The sequence below is a fragment of the Myxine glutinosa genome, chromosome 7 (genome assembly GCF_964187855.1).
Source record: "Myxine glutinosa chromosome 7, kmMyxGlut1.1, whole genome shotgun sequence".
In the NCBI taxonomy this organism is placed as follows: Eukaryota; Metazoa; Chordata; class Myxini; order Myxiniformes; family Myxinidae; genus Myxine; species Myxine glutinosa.
In genome coordinates this window covers 91,293,465-91,312,666 of record NC_136267.1, presented here as the reverse complement: position 1 = coordinate 91,312,666, position 19,202 = coordinate 91,293,465, and the positions used below count along the sequence as shown (strand labels likewise).

At 43.2% G+C, this 19,202-nt stretch overlaps 1 protein-coding gene across 1 annotated transcript in view; it reads left to right on the top strand.

The window, feature by feature from the left end:
- Nucleotides 1-19,202, top strand: part of KLF7 (KLF transcription factor 7) — a 62,686-nt gene that overhangs the window by 22,504 nt on the left and 20,980 nt on the right. Inside the window, exon 3 of the mRNA XM_068122703.2 lies at nucleotides 16,820-16,943. Coding sequence (XP_067978804.1) covers nucleotides 16,820-16,943 — 124 coding nt within the window. The remainder of the gene's footprint in view (nucleotides 1-16,819; nucleotides 16,944-19,202) is intronic.

The following is a 19,202-nucleotide window of genomic DNA, read 5'->3' as shown; positions in this document are numbered from 1 at the left end:
AATATATTTTGTGCCATGGCTTGTAATCTCTCCTGTCCCCATCAGGGGTCAGTAATCCTCTTACACTGTGCTACGTGTATCAGGTGAAAATCGTAAGCAAATGTCCCTCCCCCCCCACCCCACTCATGGGGATAAAGGATGGGGAGGGTGGGAGTTGTGCACATGACCTGACCCTTGGTACCCCAGCACGTGTTCCAAATTTGATGGAGATTGGCCCAGCCATGTTTTTTGTCTGATTTTCATACATACATACATATATACATACATACATACATACATACATACATACATACATACAGAATTGCCTTACTTGATACAGTAAGATTAAAGTCAAGTATTTCAATATTCAAGTGTCAACTTATTTTGCCATGAACCTGAAATATCCTAAAAGCTAAAAGATTTGGGTTGAGGTTTGTGGGACAGCTGAATGAGTGGGTGAGATAAATCTTCTAAAGATTGTTAATGCTCTCGCATTTTATTTGCTACTAAAGCCACTGATGCATCATTGCTTCCCATTTACTACGAGGGACAATAACTCCAAATGTTATTGCTAAACACCAGCCTTTGTCAATTTCTACATTAAGGGGGGGGGGGGGGGGGGGGGGAAGTCTGACATCTACCCTGCCATTTAACAATTGATCCCATATTGGAGTTTTAACCCTTACCTACCCATATGAACATTCTAAGTTCATGTCTCCTTGGGGAATTGAGCGTTATGCATCGCTTTATCCTCTTCACAGATTGTTCAGGATATAGGCCAGAGCTTCTGGAGCCATTGCTCGTACTATATGCAATCCTCTGGATTCACCATAAACAATAGGCTGATGGACCTTCCTGCTCATGTGCACATTTATCTGTGGATTATTTAGGGATAAACAATCAGCTGGACTTTCTGTAACCATTGTTTGTTCTGTTTGAACATGTCATCGTAGAATCCCAGAGAGTGAGAGATGCACTTTTGTTTGTGAAACTGACGTTTGTAATGTACATTGTACGGTGCTTTGCAAAAGTTTGAGTTATTTTTCACTTTTGTGGTACTAATTCCCCATTAACCTTTTGTTGGATGTCAGAAGTGTGCAATATAGGTAGAAAATTTCTTTCTTCACAAGTGTTCACAGTTACCCTTGCAAAATTTCTGTGAAAGTCAATGTAATATCACAGTTACCTTTAAGTATGTAAAATAAATTAGGAAATTAAAAATTTTCTTTTTGCTGTACATATTATATGATCATGTGCTCGTAATATCCACTCAACACAAATAAAATATGCAGGAAACAGTTTGTAGATTTTTGGAGAGTGAATAACAAATTATCGAAGTAATCAACACCAGTTACATTGATGTGAATTACAAGAAACTACAATAAAAGTTGCACATTAGTGAATACGTGAAGTTCGCTTACATCAACTTGTTCCCTTCCTTGAAAGTCTCAGTTCAGAATGGTGCCAAGGAATCGACTTTCAACAGAACAGCGTGTGAAGATCCAAACTCTGAGAAGGATCAAACTCTTCAGTCTACTGACACCATGGAGCGGACTTCCTCTCTCGTCAACGTGTGGCCCTGAATGGGTTTCTCTCATCTCCCCTTCCTGTTCTGGCTGGAGTTCCCCAAGGTAGTGTTCTGGGCCCTGTGCTTTTTCTGGTCTTCATTAATGATCTCTCTGACTCTCTGGAAAATCTTCTCTATCTCTTTGCTGATGACTCCACTCTCTGCCGCTCCATTCCTCATCCCTCAGATCGGCAGTCTGCAGCCTCCTCAATCTCTGCAGACCTGGCCAAAATCAGACTAGTCAAACAAGTGGAACATGTCTTTCAATCCTCACAAATCTCACATTCTCACTATGTCTCTCTGAAAAGACCGTCTGTACAACCCTCCCATCTACTTTCTCAACAATCGCCTCCAAGAAGTTCTGTCACTCAAGCTTTTGGGTCTCACAATTTGCCATGATATTTCCTGGGAAAACCACATTTCCAAGCTGTCCTCCAAAGCCAGTCGCCGACTGGGCATCCTCCGTCATGCGAAGTCCTTCCTTGGCACAACTGAGCTCCTCACCACATACAAGGCTTTCATCCACCTCAATGGAATAATACTCTCCCCTCTGGGCTGGTGCTCCTGCCTCACACCTAGCTCGGCTTCACGCTGTTGGAGCCAAAGCTTTCAGAATCATTGGAATCTCCTGCGATGAAGCTAACTCCGAGGGCCTTTCACTTACTCACCGCAGGCAGGTTGGTGGTCTTTCTGTCTTCTACCGACTCCTCTCTGGCCTAGCCTCCCCCCCCCCCCCCTTGCCCTGTCTGTGCTATGTCCCCCAAATACTCCAACAGGTCGCACAAGATCTGCCAGCAACCCTCTTTGGTGAAACTGCCAAAATCAAGACTCTCTGCTCAACTTCAATCTTTCATTCCTCTTTTCTCCCGCCTCTGGAACAAACTCCCTCACTCTCTTCAATCCCACTCCTCCCTCCAGGTCTTTAAAACAGCTGTTCACCACCATCTCTTATCTTCCCCCATCCAAAACCTTGATCTTTTCTACGCCCTGTTAATTCATCCCAGATCCACTTTTCTGATATTCAGAAATCTACCTTTCTAATACCGACTTCTTTCCTGGAAGTCCTAGCTGTGTCTATGTTTTATACCTCTCCCACCCCCCACCCCCTTCTCCATGCCTCCTCCCACCCAAGCCATGTCCCTGCTCTCAAATGTTGTACTTGTGTTCTTCCTTCTCTCTCCCCATCTTGTCTCTCACTCCCTTTATTTTCTCTTATGTGTCCATTTGTTTTCTTTGTCATTAATGTTAGCTCTTACACGAGCCTCGATCTTGTATCCCCCCCAAAAAAAAAACATGATTAAAATGGCAGAAGAGCTGCAATGGTGTGAGGTTCACTTTGCAACACCTGAAATAAACTTGCTCAATACAAGACCAGAAGAGGCCAGGAAAACCCAGAAGAACCTCCCCAAGGCAAGACAAGCACTTGATTTTCTTCTGTTGTGTAAACTGAGCAACTTCAAGTCAGCAGCTGACAAATTAAATGAGAGCAGGCCTGAGTGTTAACACCTCGTCCAGCACTGTGCACAGAAGGCTTACTGCCACAGGTTTCCATGGCAGAGTTGCACCAAAGGATCCAGTGCTGAGACCACAGAATAAGATGAAAATACTGAAGATTGCAAAGCCACACCAAGATTTGGCGACTGAACAATGGCATCAGGTACTCTGGTTTGATGAAAGTTTGAACTTTTTGATATGAAATGGCAGTTCATATGCTGAAAACCTGTATAATGTTATGACATGCAATGTTTGCAGCCTACTGTTAAACATGGGAGAGGCTCTGAGACTATCCCTTGTTGTATCTCAGCTTTAGGTGAAGGAAAACTTGTTAAAATCAATGGGATGCTAACAAAAGAGAAGTACAGTACAAGCAGATACTGCAGCAACATGCAGTTCCTTGTGGAAATTAATAGGAAGAGGATTCATTTTCCAACAAGGTGTAATGATCCAAATCACACTTCGAATAAAGTAAAACTATTTTGAGAACAAGATTCCAACTGGTGTGCTCCAAGCGTTAGGAGAGCCACCCCATAATCCGCACGTGAGTCCGGTTGAGGTCATAGGGATTACCTGGAAACAGACAAACTGGAATAGCACTTGGTGGAGCGCAAACCTCCGTGGTTCGCCAGGCTGACGCAGTTTGTTTTGCATCTCACTGATAGGCCGGATCTGGATTCGGACATGAACCAAAATATAATCGGCTTGTTCTTGTCCTCAACCAACCCATCCCACTTATTTTTAAAATATCATGTTGTATATCGCTTTTCGCCTGATATCTCAATGGTTAAGAATCACTGAAAAAATTAAATAATTCCCGTATGCGAATCCATATTTAGATCTTCACCAAAATCAAATCGATTTTTCCTTGTCGCACAAACAACCGGTCCACCAAGTTTCGTCCAAATCCGTCAACTTTTTGAGATATCTTATTCACAGACAAACTGGGTGAAAAAGGGGTGAAACACACACACAGGGGTGAAAACATAACCTCCATCCACCTTCGGTGGCGGAGGTAACTAGAACGGCATTCTTTGGAGTGCTCACCACCTCTGCCAGGCTGAAGTTTGTTTTGTATCTCACTGATGGGCCGGATCTGCATCCAGACCTTAACGAAAATGGAATCGCCTTATTCACCTTTCTGCCATTCTGCCAACCCAACTCATCCACCAAGATTTGTCATGATCCATCCACGTTTTGAAATATCATTCTATATACGGTATATCGTTTTTGGCCCCATATGTATCTCATTGGTGAAGACTCACTTAAAATATTTTTTTGGAAAAACCCTTATCCAGATTTTCACCAAAATCGAATTAATTCGTCCTTGTCACACCACCAACCGGTCCACCAAGTTTCGTCTGAATCCGTCCTTATCTTTTTGAGATGCTGTGCTGACAGACAGACAGGTGAAAACATAACCTCCATCTACCTTCGGTAGGTGGAGGTCACATGAGGAACCCAACTAACCTTACAGAAATGTGGAATGTACAGCAAAATATTTGGCACAATATTCCTGCAAGAATGCCTCAGTCATATACAGAAAGCATGGGTAAAAGAATGATGGCACTCAAGAAGGGAAAGGGTATTGATTGGCACTAAAATTTCACTTTTCTTATTTACCAAAGCAGTTGGTTTCATATCTATTTATAAAGGCTGTTTATTTACAATAATATACACGTATGACTTATCACTGATAATTTGATGAATTTACCCTAAAGTATAAATATCATTGGAATAACCCAATCGGGTTATTTCGACTTTCGTAAACCATCACGAAGATTGAGCTTTAAAGCTGTTGTGACGAGCGAGTTCATAGAACACCTTAATGCATGCAGTCTTGAGAGTAAAATCGACATGGGCGGGGACTTTGAGCTGCAAATATGATTGGGCGAGATTATGTAAAATGCCCTAAATTGAGCTCAGGTGCATCTAATTTCCTTTGATCATCCTTGAGATGTCTCGACAACTTGAATGGAGTCCTCCTGTGGCCAATTCAATAATATTTATTGATTGGACATGATTTAGAAAAACACCTTCAAGGCCCCACAGTTGGCAGTGCATGTCAGAGGAGATACTTTACCATGAAGCCTGAGGAACTGTTCGTATAACTGAGATATAATTGTGAGGAGGAATAGATCTGGGAAAGGGTATAAAAAAAAATTCTTCCGAGAGGGTTGAAGCTTCCCAAGAGCACATTGAACTCCATCATTGGAAATGGACAGAATATGGAACTACCCAAGAGCTGGCCCTCTGACCAAACTGAGCAACCGGACAAGAAGGACCTGGATCTGGGAGGTGACCAAAAACCCAATGACCACCTTGACAGAACTACAGAGTGTCTTGGCCGAGATGGGAGAACTTGCTGGAATGACAAGTCTCTGCATCTACACAAATCTAGGCTTTATGGAAGAGTGGCCAGACAGAAGCCACTACTGAGAAAAAGGCCTATGACAGCACACCTGGAGTTTGCAAAAAGGCATGTAAAAGACATGTGGTCTCGTAAGACGAAAATTGAACTATTTGGCCTGAAAGCAAAGCATTGTGATGGAAACCAAGCACAGCTCATCACCCATCTGACACCATCCCTATCGTGAAGCCTGGTGGTTCAGCATCATGCTATGGGGATGCTTTACAGCGACAGGGCCTGGGAGACTTGTATGGATAGAGGGAACAATGAATGAAGCCAAATACTGGCAAATCCTTGAGGAGACCCTGCTTCAGAGTGCAAAAGACCTTAGATTGTGATGTAGATTTACGTTTCAACAGGACAACGACCAAGTATACAGCCAAAGTAACAGTGGAATAGATTCAGATTAAGAACGGTGAAATCCTTGAGTGGACCAGCCAAAGCCCAGACTTTAATCCCATTGAGAATCTGTGACAATACTTGAAGATTGCTGTTCACCAATGCTCCCCATCCAACTTGACAGAGCTTGAGCAAATCTGCAAGGAAGAATGGGAGAAACTCCTCAAATCCAAATGTGCAAAGCTGATAGACATGCCCAAGACTCGAAGCTGTAATCGCTGCCAAAGGTGCTTCTACTAAGTATTGACTCAGGGGGCTGAATACTTGTGTAAATTTGATATTTTTGTCATTCATTTTTAATTATTTTGTGAACATTTCTAAAAAAAATCCAAAAGAAAACACTGACATTATGGGGTATTATTTGTAGATCGGTGACCAAAAAAAAATCTCAATTTCAACCAACAAAATGAGGAAAAAGTCAAGGGGTTTGAATACTTTCTGAAGGTACTGTGTGCAGAATTTGGTGATTTACCCAGCTGATTTGTCATATTTTCACCCCTGTCTGTCGCTGTCTGTCTGTCTGTGAGCAGGTTATCTCAAAAAGTTATGGATGGGTTCGGATGAAATTTGATGGACAGGTTGGGTGTGTTTTATCTATTTTCTTGTGTGCCCATGTCCTGACCGCCAGCACATATGCAAAATTTGGTGAAGATTGATCCAGTGGTATGGAATTGCATATAAATTAAAGATCAGGCCAAATGCACATACAGGGCACTCGTATACATATAGTACTTCTCTTGTATATCCATTTGCATTTATTAGGCAAGGTGTTTGAGCTATCTAGTCTGGTTTCAGTCTTGACCTCTGCACCCCGAGATTGATGACCATCACAGCAATGCTCAAATGTCCAGTCAGGATGATTTACTGTTTAATGTGAATTAATACTTTGAAGCAACAACAACAACAACATGCATTTTAAGGCCATTTTCCCTGCTAGAGCGGGGGTTAGCCTTGCGGTCCCCATGACAATCTTCTCCATTTTGCCCTATTTTCTGCATCTCCCTGTGTTAACCCCCTTGCCCGCATTTCTTCTTCCACCATCTTTAGCTAAGTCTTTCTCGGTCTTCCCCGTCCTCTACTTCCTTCTATGTTCATTTCCATCACTCTTCTCAACCAGTCACTTTCATCCTTCCTCAACACATGACCAAACCATCTCAACCTGTTCCTCTTCACAGCATCAATCACAGGCTCTATTCCCATCATCTTTCGCAATTCATCATTTGTCTTCCTCTCTCAACGATACTCCGCACATCCACCGAACCATTCGCATTTCCACCCTTTCCAGCCTTCGTTGCTGCTCTACGTTCATTACCCATGTCTCGCTCCCATAAATCATAACACTTCTCACACATGCAGCATACACCTTTCCCTTCAGCTTCAACGACACTCCCCTCCTCATCAGCATGCCACTCAGTTCCCGAAACTTCTTCCATGCACATATCACTCCAGCAACCGTTGCCGAGTCTGATCCACCTTCTCCATTCAGCATGTCTCCGAGGTAGCAAAATGTTTTCATACCTTCCAGCTTCATGCCGTCTCCAAGATCCAACTCAACATTTCCTCCATCTGCAGCTCCCTCTGTGCACACCTTACATTTGAATGTAGCTGCCACACTGGTTAATGACCCTCTCAGACCACTACATTTTTGATGAACCCACTCAGCGCACATTGTACATTGAATGGAGTTCACTCCGACACCCTTCCTGCACACAGCACATGGCCACTTCCCAGTTCTTTCCACCTCACCACATGCTTTACCACTTGCCATCACCTTCGTCTTTCCGATATTCACCTTCAGACCTTTTGTCTCCATACATTCCTTCCACTTGTTCAACTTTTCCTTCAGTCCATCCATACTTTCTGCAATCAACACCAGATCATCTGCATACAACAGCTCCCATGGTAAACCCTCCTTACGTTCTGAGCCAGCACCTCCATCACAGCTACAAATAGCAGTGGACTTAGTACCGACCCCTGATGCACTCCCACCTTCACCTCACTCACTACTGTTCCCGTCCTTTGTCCTTACAGCTGTGCACGCTCTTTTGTACATTGCCATCACTACTCTGATCAACCATTCCTCCACTCATAACTTCCTCAATGCCCATGTCAATACTTCACGTGGAACCCTTTTGAATGCTTTCTCCAGATCAACAAAACCCAAGAAACAACTTCTTCCTCTTCTCCATGTACTTCTCCTGCAACTGCCTCACAATAAAGAGCGCGTCTGTCGTTGCTCTTCCTGGCATAAATCCAAACTGCATTTCGTCGATCTTCACCTTTTTCCTTATCCTCCTCTCCAACACCCTTTCCAATACCTTCATTCCATGCTCCAATAACTTTATCGCTCGGTACGAGCCACACTCCAGAGGGTCACCTTTCCCCTTGTATAGAGGGACGAGGGTACTCGGTTCCCAATCCACTGGAATGCGCCCTTCTTTCACCACCAGCTTACAGATCTCTGTCATTCTCTTCACACCCCAACTTCCCGCTGCCTTCAACATATCTCCCACAACTCCCGTCGGCCCTCCCGCTTTTCTACTCTTCATTGCTTTTATCGCTTCCTCAACTTCCTTCTCAGTTATCTTCTCTGCCGTTCCTAAAACTGGGTTACTCTCTATGTTGCCATCCCATTCATTCTCTGTATTCAACAGCATTTCCATATATCTTTTCCATCTTCCTTTAAATCCATCTGGGTCCACAACGATTTGTCCCACTTCATCCTTCAAGCAACTCACCCCATCACATCACACCTCTCTTTTGCTATCTGCTTTGCAATCCTGAATACCGCTCTCTGACCCTCTTCCGAATCCAAGCGTTCTCTGAACATTTTCCTACATGCCTCCTGCACCTTTGCTACCTCTTTCTTTGCAGCCTTCTTGGCTGCCTTATAACTTTCATGCTCTGCTTTTTCTGCTCCCGTACCCTTCGCCTTCTGCCACTCCTTGAACTTCTTCCTCTTCTCGTCTTTTGAATACTTTGAAAACAGCTGAATATTTGTCATGAGCTTCTGGTCTCCAAGTTTCCTTCACAGCATGAGACTCCATGTAGTGGAGGTTCCCAGCTATTTAGCTGCTCCATCACAGAACCAGGCAGCATATCTCCACATGTAAGTGAGCGATCCTATTTGTTGTTGGTCTTGCAGTCAATAAGTCTGATTGTGAATGTTGTGATGGAAAGCTTTCAAATTGCAAAATAGATGACTGCAGGTTACAGGTTTTGGAGAGTGGCCAAAAAGCCAGATTGAAGGCTCATTGCGGTCTGTTTTGTGCAAGTCCTCTACAACACAAACAATATTGAGATGAATGTCGCAAAAGCAAAGGGTCATGGGGAGGATGGTCGGGAGTGCGGAAGCACTTTGGAATAGCAAATGTGTGCACCAGAGGTTGTAGCAAACCTTGGTTCATAAAGTGCTGGATCGACTTTGACAAAATGCTAAAATATCTCTTGTGTCCCAAGTACATTGTCTGCAATAACTTGCGTGGTGCTTTCCAGGGCAAAGTGTAGCTCATGTTAAAACAACCCTGCCCTATCGCCTTGTATATGGACCTCAGTGCGGTAACCCACGTGTGCCATGCCATTCACAACCTCATGCTGACCAAGCATGTTGGAGGGTTTGCTGCACAGTGGGAAGGGTACTTGCCACCAAGGGGGTTCGGGAGTTTATCCTGATCCCTTGTCATCTTTCAACATATTGCCGGCGGAGTTGGTGTGCATGTTGACTCAACGAGCGTTTTATTTTTATTTTTTAATGGTGTGCAGGCCATTCTCATCCCATACAAAGACCCTGCATTTTGGTTGCGCTTACAGTATATTTGCAGCATCTGCAGAGACAAAGGACTTGCCAAGCCATTGCAATGCTGAGAAGGCACAGACCTCTCGGGAAGACGATGCATGCTGCGACCGAATAAATAATAGATCAGGTAAATTGACAGCCATGTGCCTCTAAAAGCAATAATCCTCTGCCATCGATCGGATTACGGGTCCCGAGTTCTGAGCGTGGCAGGCTGCCTGCTAATAGGGCCTCATTACGAGACGCGATTTGTAGGGGAGGATAGCGTGCCAGAAAGGTGGCAACCAGTTATGTCGTTGCTAGTGTCGAGACCAATTTCAGACTTGTGATCGTTTTGATGTTTTTTTTCCTGGATGGTAAGAGATTGTGAGCTGCGTTTTGGCGAGCAGTGACCCATGGTGTAAGTGCTTCTCGCCCAAGTGGTCTTCTGTGCTCTAGTGAAGTTGTGATGACTATGCAAGCACCCTGGCCAATGAAGCGATTACGGCTGTGGTTCCTGGAGTTCCTGGCCACGGTCCCCGGTACAACTTGTTGGTGAGCGGAACATGAAGGGTCATTTGACCGATTCTACAATCGGTCTTGTGGTCTCTGTCCACTGAAAGCTGCACATGGACTATTTTGGGTGTACATTCATAAAACTGTACCCTTGTACGATAGTGAGTCTGCTCTAACCCAAAGCATATTACAATGTAGCATCCTCATCATTGTATAGTAATTATCATTGTTGTTGAGGTTTATCTCCATCAATTGTTTTGATCTTTGTCGGATTATACATTGAAGGCTCCTTTTTTTTTTTACTCAACTGGACTATGTCCAGCTGAGTTTTTGTTGACACACAGTGTCCGTCGTCTGTCGTCTGTCTGTCGTCTGTAAACAATTCGACGTCTACGCTCTAAAAGTCACAAATATTGATCAAATTGGATGAAATTTGTTATGCAGCATCTTTAGACATAAAGTAGTTTGGGATTGCATATGGGCGTAGCAGGGTGGCCATATTGAAAAATCAATTTTTGTCGATCTGGTACTTCCTAATGTAGCTGGAAGGCTGAAACTTGGTGTGTGGACAGTATGTAACAAACCTCAACACATATATTACGGGTTTTGACGATGTCCGAAAAATGACCTCGTCGTGACCTATGACATGACTTGACCCATAAACATCAGTTTGGACGACGTCCAAGCTCTAAAAGTCACAAATACTGATCAAATTTGATGAAACTTGTGCCTTTTGCCACTTAAAGATATTTGAAAATTTTCATTTTTCTGGTAGTTTCCTGTTTAAAAATGAGATACGTTCAACGTTACTGTACCTCTTTAGCATATATAAACTGTATAGTTTGTGGTTCTATTATGCATATTCTAACCATATTGATATAGACCAGTTGAGTTCAGGTTCCCTGAAACCTCTAGTTTTTGGTTGCCATGGATTCCCCTTCCCCCCCCCCCCCCCCTCAACTAGTCCCCTTCCCCATGCAAGCTGGCTGTCTGCCCAGAAGCACTTCAATGTTTTATGTTGTGGTTGTAAAACAAATGGTGCAATGAGTGAGACTTGAAATAATGTTGCTGTAGTAATGGTTAACTTTTTACCAGTGGTGTGTTTTGAATAGCAGCGCTGGCAGTGCAATCTTTAATACCAATATACTATTTGGTGTTTGGCCATAAGCCAGCTATCCTGATTGCTCACATGAGTTGATAAAAGCTTTGCTTTGGCTCTTTGTTACCTCTGCCACCTATGGTGGACCGAGCTTGTTTTCACCCTTGTCTGTCTGTCCCTGTCTCTGTGAGCAGGATATCTCAAAATGTTATGGATGGATTTGGACGAAACTTGATGGACAGGTTGGGTGTCTGGCAAGGACGATTTAATTAGATTTTGGTGAAGGTCTGGATACGAGAACTTTTCAGTGATTTTTCACCATTGAGATTGGGAACAAAAACGATATATAGCATGATATTTCAAAAAGTTGTGGGCGGATTATGACAACACTTGGTGGATGATTTGGGTAGGTGACGAGAACAAGCCGATTAGATTTTGGTTGAGGGCCAGATGCAGATCCGGCCGATCAGTGGGATACAAAACATAAACTGTTTGGCCTGGCGGAGGTATGCTCTACCAAGTGTGTTTGCTGGGCAGCGAGGAAACTTTTGCTTAATGATCCATGAAAAAGTGATTGGGTTGCATTGCGATGGTAGGGTTGCCTTGTGCAATGGGTGTCAATAATGGAACTCTTGTGTGATGCTCTGTGGTCTTGTGATCACATGTAATTCATCAAGCAAGGTGTCTAAGGATTGTGGGTTATTGTACAGAATGGCATAGTAGATCGTCGATCAGGTCGTACCCCAGGTCTTGATTGAGTCGACATGACCTACAGTCAAATTAATTGACCTAGTCTAGAATATTCAGTTTTGGTCACCACATCTGAGGAAGGACATAGCTGCCATAGAGAGGGTACAGTACATGGCTACTAGATCAATTCCGGACCTACCTAGACGAAGCTTTGAGGAGTGGCTGAAGGAGACAGGAATTTATACATTGGGAAGGAGGAGATTATGAGGGGATTTGATTGAGATGTTCAAGATTAAGAAGGGTGTGGACAATATAGTTGCCATGGAGATTTTCAGCAGAGTGGAGAGTGTTAGTTTCAGGGGCAACAGCTTTAAGATAAAGATAATAGTTACTCCCTCCAGGGAATAATGCATTCGTGTGTGTTCGTGTGTGTGTGTTCGTGTGTGTGTGTTCGTGTGTGTTCGTTCGTGTGTGTTCGTGTTCGTGTGTTTGTGAACAAGATATCTGGAAAAGTTCTGAACGGATTTGGATGAAAGTTTGTGGGATGATTTCCCTTGGGATAAGGAAGAATTGATTAGTTTTTGGTGAAGCTCAGGATATTATTCCCGATCCAGGAATTTTTTGAAGGATTTGTTTACCATTGGAAGATAGGGCTCATTTTTTTAACATTATCTTCTATATATTCTATATTTAACATTGTGATATGAAAATAGTTTTCATATTTGTTGTAAATGTAGTTTAAACTCGTGGTTATGCGTTAGAGCGGTGTATTTTTTTTAGCAGCGTCTTCAATGTTCATTTTTTTTTCAAATAAAGACATATTCTGTCATTTTAATGCCACCAAATTGTGTATTAGGTTTCCCCGTTTCATAAAATCTATCATTTGATACGTATAATGCTTTAAAACTGTTTTTTTGTTTTGTTTTGTTTTTACCTCAGAAGAGATCAACATTTAGCTCAGCGGATGTAATTCGCGGTGTCGGTATTTGATGAACTTATAAAGACTTAGTTCCAGATTTGTCAATGGCTGAGGTATATTAACAAACACATAAAACAGATTTGGCAAAATTCCAACTTTTTAAAAAAAGATCGCATATTCACCCAGGGTTGTGTGAGGCTGAAGAAGAAGAAACCTCGCATGGGCTTCCCAGACCAAATAAATAATTCTGATTCTGGCTCTGCGATTTTCAGGTTTATTACTCCCAATAGGGAGTAACGCATTCGATTGTGTGTGTGTGTGTGTGTGTGTGTGTGTGTGTGTGTGTGTGTGTGTGTGTGTGTGTGTGTGTGTGTGTGTGTGTGTGTGTGTGTGTGTGTGTGTTTACAAGATATCTGGAAAAGTTCTGAACGGATTTGGATGAAAGTTGGTGGGATGGTTGCCCTTGGGATAAGGAAGAATTGATTAGGTTTTGGTGAAGCTCAGGATATTATTCCGGATCCAGGAAATTTTTTTGGAAATTTTTTTGGGAAAGATTTTTTCTGTTTTACTGCATTAAAGCTTTTATTCTTAAATGATGTTTTTCTCGTCTAATTTCGAGATATATCAAAATTAATTCTCTGACAGTTAGGGCTTACTTTCTTTTTCATTTATTATTTTGGGGAGAGGGGATGTTAAACAAAACGTATTATTCCAACTAAACCCACAGCGGGAGTACGCGCTCTACTGAGTGGCGTTCTAGTTTGGACAGTTTTTAAGGCCAGGGGTCTTTCATTCGGATTGTGTTTAATGCATGGAAAGGTAGTGGCAGTGGAGGGGTGGATTTATTTAAATTGGAATTGGATATGAAATTTGATGCATTGGAGATAGAGGTGTATGGGGTTATTGGCAGGACCTGTGGGTAGCATGCGTATGGACGGGTGATGAATATTGGGGTTGGTGCAGCGCAATCTTGATGATCGTGGCATCTTCCCACCACTTCTTCCCCCCCCCCCCCCCCCCCCCCAACCCTCACCTCCCGCTTACAACAACCTAGGTGCCATCCATGTACATTTATACTAAATACTTTTACGAGTCCCACATGATGGTGCAGAGGTGGAGCACTTATTCCCGATGAGACGATAAAACTCGCAGATTAGTACTTTGTAGGAAATGAGGTATCAGAATGTAAGTGGCCTCTGTGATTGATGTTAAACCAGGTTTCTGGTCTGCCAGCATTAGTTGCTGGACCTTAAATATACCATGGTCTTTCATGACAAGTCGGCGAGTTAGTGCAAATTCCTGCCCAAATCGTCTTCAGTCGAATGTCAGACCTGACCAGCCTCTTTGTGAAAGAAAATGGACAAAATGTTCTCTGGTCCACCCCACGTGGAAATAATTGGGACCATTATAGAAGTAGGTACACGCTTTAAAATGTTTTGCTCTGAAATGTTTGTTTCTACTGATGGCAGGTGTTGTGCAACTACTTGAGTGGAATGCTGTATGCAAATGTGTAATTGCTTTGGTTTTGGCAGGGTCGCTCTGGTCCTGAGTTTGATTTCTTGATGAGTAAAATCGAACCAAACTGTGCTCTATCACTTGGTGTCACCACAATGCAGAACGTGTCATCCTTTGGGAGAGTATGTTTAGCCATTTGTCTCATTTGCAGTTCTGAACTCAAAGTGAATACATCACAAAACTTTGTTTTGACTGGTAGGAAGTTTATGTAGTTTCTTATTTTTAAAAATGTTGTTTAAAGTTTAGGAATAAATATCTTTTGCTTTTTGTTCTGGAGGAACCTGTACATGTATTACATGCAGGACAATGACATTAGTCAACGTCTCTGTACTCTTACATGAATTGCAAGGTCACTAAAGATTAAAGAACAAATACCAATATGGGAAGTGAACTTGTATTCTTTGTGGAGAGAACACCAAAAGATGAACCATCTTTGAAATTGAATGCAAGGTCATTTTTAAGGAGTTGAAGGAAATTAAGAAAGCGGTTCTGACGAGTGATGTAAGGGGAACGTGATGGGATTGTAACCTGGTCATGTTTGTCTAATAATAAAATGTTTCACTTTTGGTCCAAGGTCATTGCAAACCGATTGCCTCAAATGTGCTAATTGTTCACACTTTGATCACTCTTGGGCGATCTCAGCAAATCGATGATTTTGTATGGGGTTGCTGTGGGGGGGGGGGGGGGGGCACGCTGCGCAACAGTCTGCGGGGGCACTGGAACGGTAGGGGGGGACTGTGCGGTGATGCGCCGGCCGGATTGTTGGTGGGGTGGGGTGCCATCGGATATATGGGCTGAGAGAGTTGCCTTTGGGTGGACAGGCTGCGGTGCGGGGCACCATCTACAGGATAGGCTGCGAGGGGGAGATAGCACCACCGGACTGCATGGGGGCAAGGAGCACCAGTGTACAGGCTGCACAGCATAGGGGGTGCTGTTGGGCAGTCAAATAAGGCTGGGGGACACCATTGGGCAGACGGTCTGCAGGGGCACCGGAAGGTCTGGCACACTGTCTGCTGGGAGGTGCCATTGGACAGACGGGCAGTGGTGGGGGCGGAAGGGAGCCATTGGGCGGACAGGCTGTGAGGTGTGGGGTGCACCGTCAAGCAGATTTGGGGGGGGGATGTTGTCAGACAGATGGGGGTGGGGGGGGTGATACAGGTTATGCAGAGTGGGTGCCATCAGGCAGGCAGTTGGGCGTGCCGAATGGGGCGGGGGTCACCGGTGGCGGTGGGAGGGGTGCCATTGGGGAGGGGCTGTGTACATTGCACCCACCCACCAGACAGACAGACAGACAGACTGACTGACAGGCAGGCAGGCGGGTTGCGGGGGCCATGACTGCCAGCTGAATGGGCTGTTGGGGGGGGGGGGGGTGTGCTTGCTGAGAGGACGGGCTGCCAGGGGTGGGGGTGTCTACTGTGTGGATGGGCTGCAGTGGGCATGCCTGCCTGGTGGAAGGGCTCTGCCTGGTACGACTGCCGTGCTGTGGAGCATGCCTGCCGGCCATGCTGCAAGTGATGTCTGCTGGCCGGCTGTGCTGCTGCTGGGGGTGAGGGGGGGGGGTGCATGGTGGGCATGCCACGGAGAGGGATGTGTGATTTGGATTGCAAGCATTTAGTGGACCTTGAGCACCTTGCTCAACCCAGAATCCTTTGAATGTCCAAATGTTTGTTCAATACACAAATTGGAATTTAGGCCATCATATCCTAAACGGTTGCATTTCTAAGTTCAGGTGCTCTTTTCTTTGTTGTTGTTCACAGACGTACTGCTCTTTGCTCTGTTTGCTTGGCTGAAGTCATTTTGAACCCCCAAAATGTCCCATTTGTCATCGTTACCTTAACCTTGTTCCTAGCAGGGCACATATAAAGTGCAGTTTTCCTCCTGAGAGCAATAACAGCTTTCCCTCCTTCCTGTATGATGCTAACAGCTCTTCGTCTGTTTGTTTGCTTTTGTCTTATGAATATGTCAAAAATTTGTGTTTTCCCCATTCTGTTCTTCTGTACTGGTTTCAGTACGGCTTCAAATCCTGCTAATGGGGAAACGATGTATTCAGGAACACAAGGTCAGCATGGTTGAATTGTTTTAACAATTTGTTCCTCATTGAGATAGTGATGTACGGAGATAATTTGGCTTTTTATTGTCACTAATTAATAGATATGTCATTATCTCGTTGGTTTAAAAACCTAATGGATTGTCGAACTGTTTGAGTTTTGTCGCACAGCATCCTCTGCTGTTGTTTTCGTATATAACCCTCTCGATTGGTTTTATTTTTAAATTATTTTACTTTTCTTCCATCCCAGTCTCGAATCCTAGTTCTCCATTCATAGCTGTCATAAGTAATCTGACACCACGTAAGAGCAAATAACTGTGGTTTGTAACACATCCATCTCCAATTTGTGATCTTTGTTCATTTTTCTCACCCCCTCTGCACACTTGCGGACCTCTCATTCTCCTGCATGCAGGCGAGAAACCATACAAATGCTCATGGGATGGCTGCGAGTGGCGTTTTGCACGCTCAGATGAGCTGACACGGCACTATCGCAAGCACACCGGTGCTAAGCCGTTCAAGTGTGCCCACTGTGACAGGTAAATGTGATGCTGTTTGTGTACACTTTCACCTCCCTCCTCCAATCCTGGCTGCTTTGGAAAATTGTTCTCTTCCCACCCTCATCCGCCCCCCTCTCCTTTCCCCACCTCCTCTTTCCTTGTCCTGTCCTTGCACCTTTCCTTCATCCAATAAAGTGCAGTGACCTCCAAGGACTATTATCACACTAAAAGACCAGGAGTATTACCTCATTAACATATATATATATATATATATATATATAATTATATATATATAATTATATACACATATATATATATATACACATACATACATACATACATACATACATACATACATACAGTGCATTCAGACCCCTTCACTTTTTTGAACACTGCACCTTTCCTATGCTATTTCCAGGCATTGCAAATCGTCATTGCTGGGCACCGAAGGGGGCTCGGCAGTGACGCACGTTGAAAGGGAGTACTCAGTTTTCACTCTGGTTGTTTGTTTTCTTGTTTGTTTGTTTGTCCGGGCGATATTTCAGCCATCCTTTGATCTAGTTAGCTGAAATTTCGGCACAATAGTGAGCAAGTCCTTTGTCAAAAACTGTATTTTTTTTGTTTTTTGATTAATCAATTAATTGAGGAGTTATTTAATTATTAGCAATTAATTAAGTACTTATTTAATTAATCAAATTTCCTTTCTCTTCTGACCATTAACTCAGGCACCTTTTGAGTTAGGAAGCTGATATTTGGACATGCCAATGACCAGGTGATTTGGCTGCAAAGGCTATTTTTGATTTATTAATTAATCAATTAATCGATTAATTATTTAATTATTCCATTAATGACTAAAAAAAAATTCTTTTTTTTAAGTTACAGATTCTGTTGAAATGGTGGTGGTTTGTGTTCTATGACCGAATTGATTAATAATTTAATTTTTTAATGATTATTATTTATTTATTTTCATTATTAATCATTTATTTATTTTCTTTCTCATTTGGCCAATATCTCAGGCACCTTTTGAGCTGGGAAGCTAATATTTGGACATGACAGTGACCAAGTGATGTGGCTATCAAGGATATTTTTGATTTATTGATTAATCATTTAATCGATTAATTATTTATTGATTAATTCATTAATTATTTAATTTTTTTAATGACTTATTTAATTAAATTTCTAAAAGATACATCTTCGGATGAAGCACCAGTGGTTTAGTTATGCCATTAGCCAATTGATTAAGAAAATATTTTGTGATAATCTTTTATTGATTTTAATTATACAATTAATCAATCAATTAGCGTACACCTCTCCCTCCCAATGCAGCCTATATGAGCTGCAGTGCGGTATTGCCGGGCGCTGGAGGCACCCCGGCAATGCCGCGCTGTAGGATATTTAATTATTTGGCATGGGGGCGGTGTACTTTGAATGTATCTGTACTTGTTTCACATTTTGTTATGTTGCAGCCTTCTGCTGAAATCGTTTAAATTCATTTTTTTTCCTCATCAATCTACAGTCAATACCCCATAATGACAAAGAGAAAACAGGATTTTAGAAAGTTTTGCAAATTTATTAAAAATAAAACTGAAATATCACATTGACATAAGTATTCAGACCCTTTGCTATGACACTTGAAATTTAGCTCAGGTGCCTCCCATTTCTCTTGATCATCTTTGAGATGTTTCTACACCTTGATTGGAGTCCACCTGTGGTAAATTCAATTGATTGGACATGATTTCGAAAGGCACACACCTGTCTATATGAGGTCTCACAGCTGACAATGCATATCAGAGCAAAAACCAAGCAATGAGGTCGAAGGAACTGCCTGCAGAGCTGAGAGACAGGATTGTGTCGAGGCACAGATCTGGGGAAGCCTACAAAATAATTTCTGCTGCATTGAAGGTTCCCAAGAGCACAGTGGCCTCCATAATTCTTAAATGGAAGAAGTTTGGAACAACCAGGACTCTTCCTAGAGCTGGTCGCCTGGCCAAACTGAGCAATTGGGGGAGAAGGGCCTTGGTAAGAGAGGTGACAAAGAACCCGATGGTCACTCTGGCTGAGCTCCAGAGATGCTGTGTGGAGGTGGGAGAAACATCCAGAAGGACAACCATCACTGCAACACTCCACCGATGTGGGCTTTCTGGCAGAGTGGCCAGACGGAAGCCCCAAACAGTTCCATCTTGGTTTCATCAGACCACTGAATCTTGTTTCTTACAGTCTGAGAGTCCTTTAGGTGCTTTTTTGCAAACTCCAAGCGGGCTTTCATGTGTCTTTCACCGAGGAGAGGCTTCCGTCTGG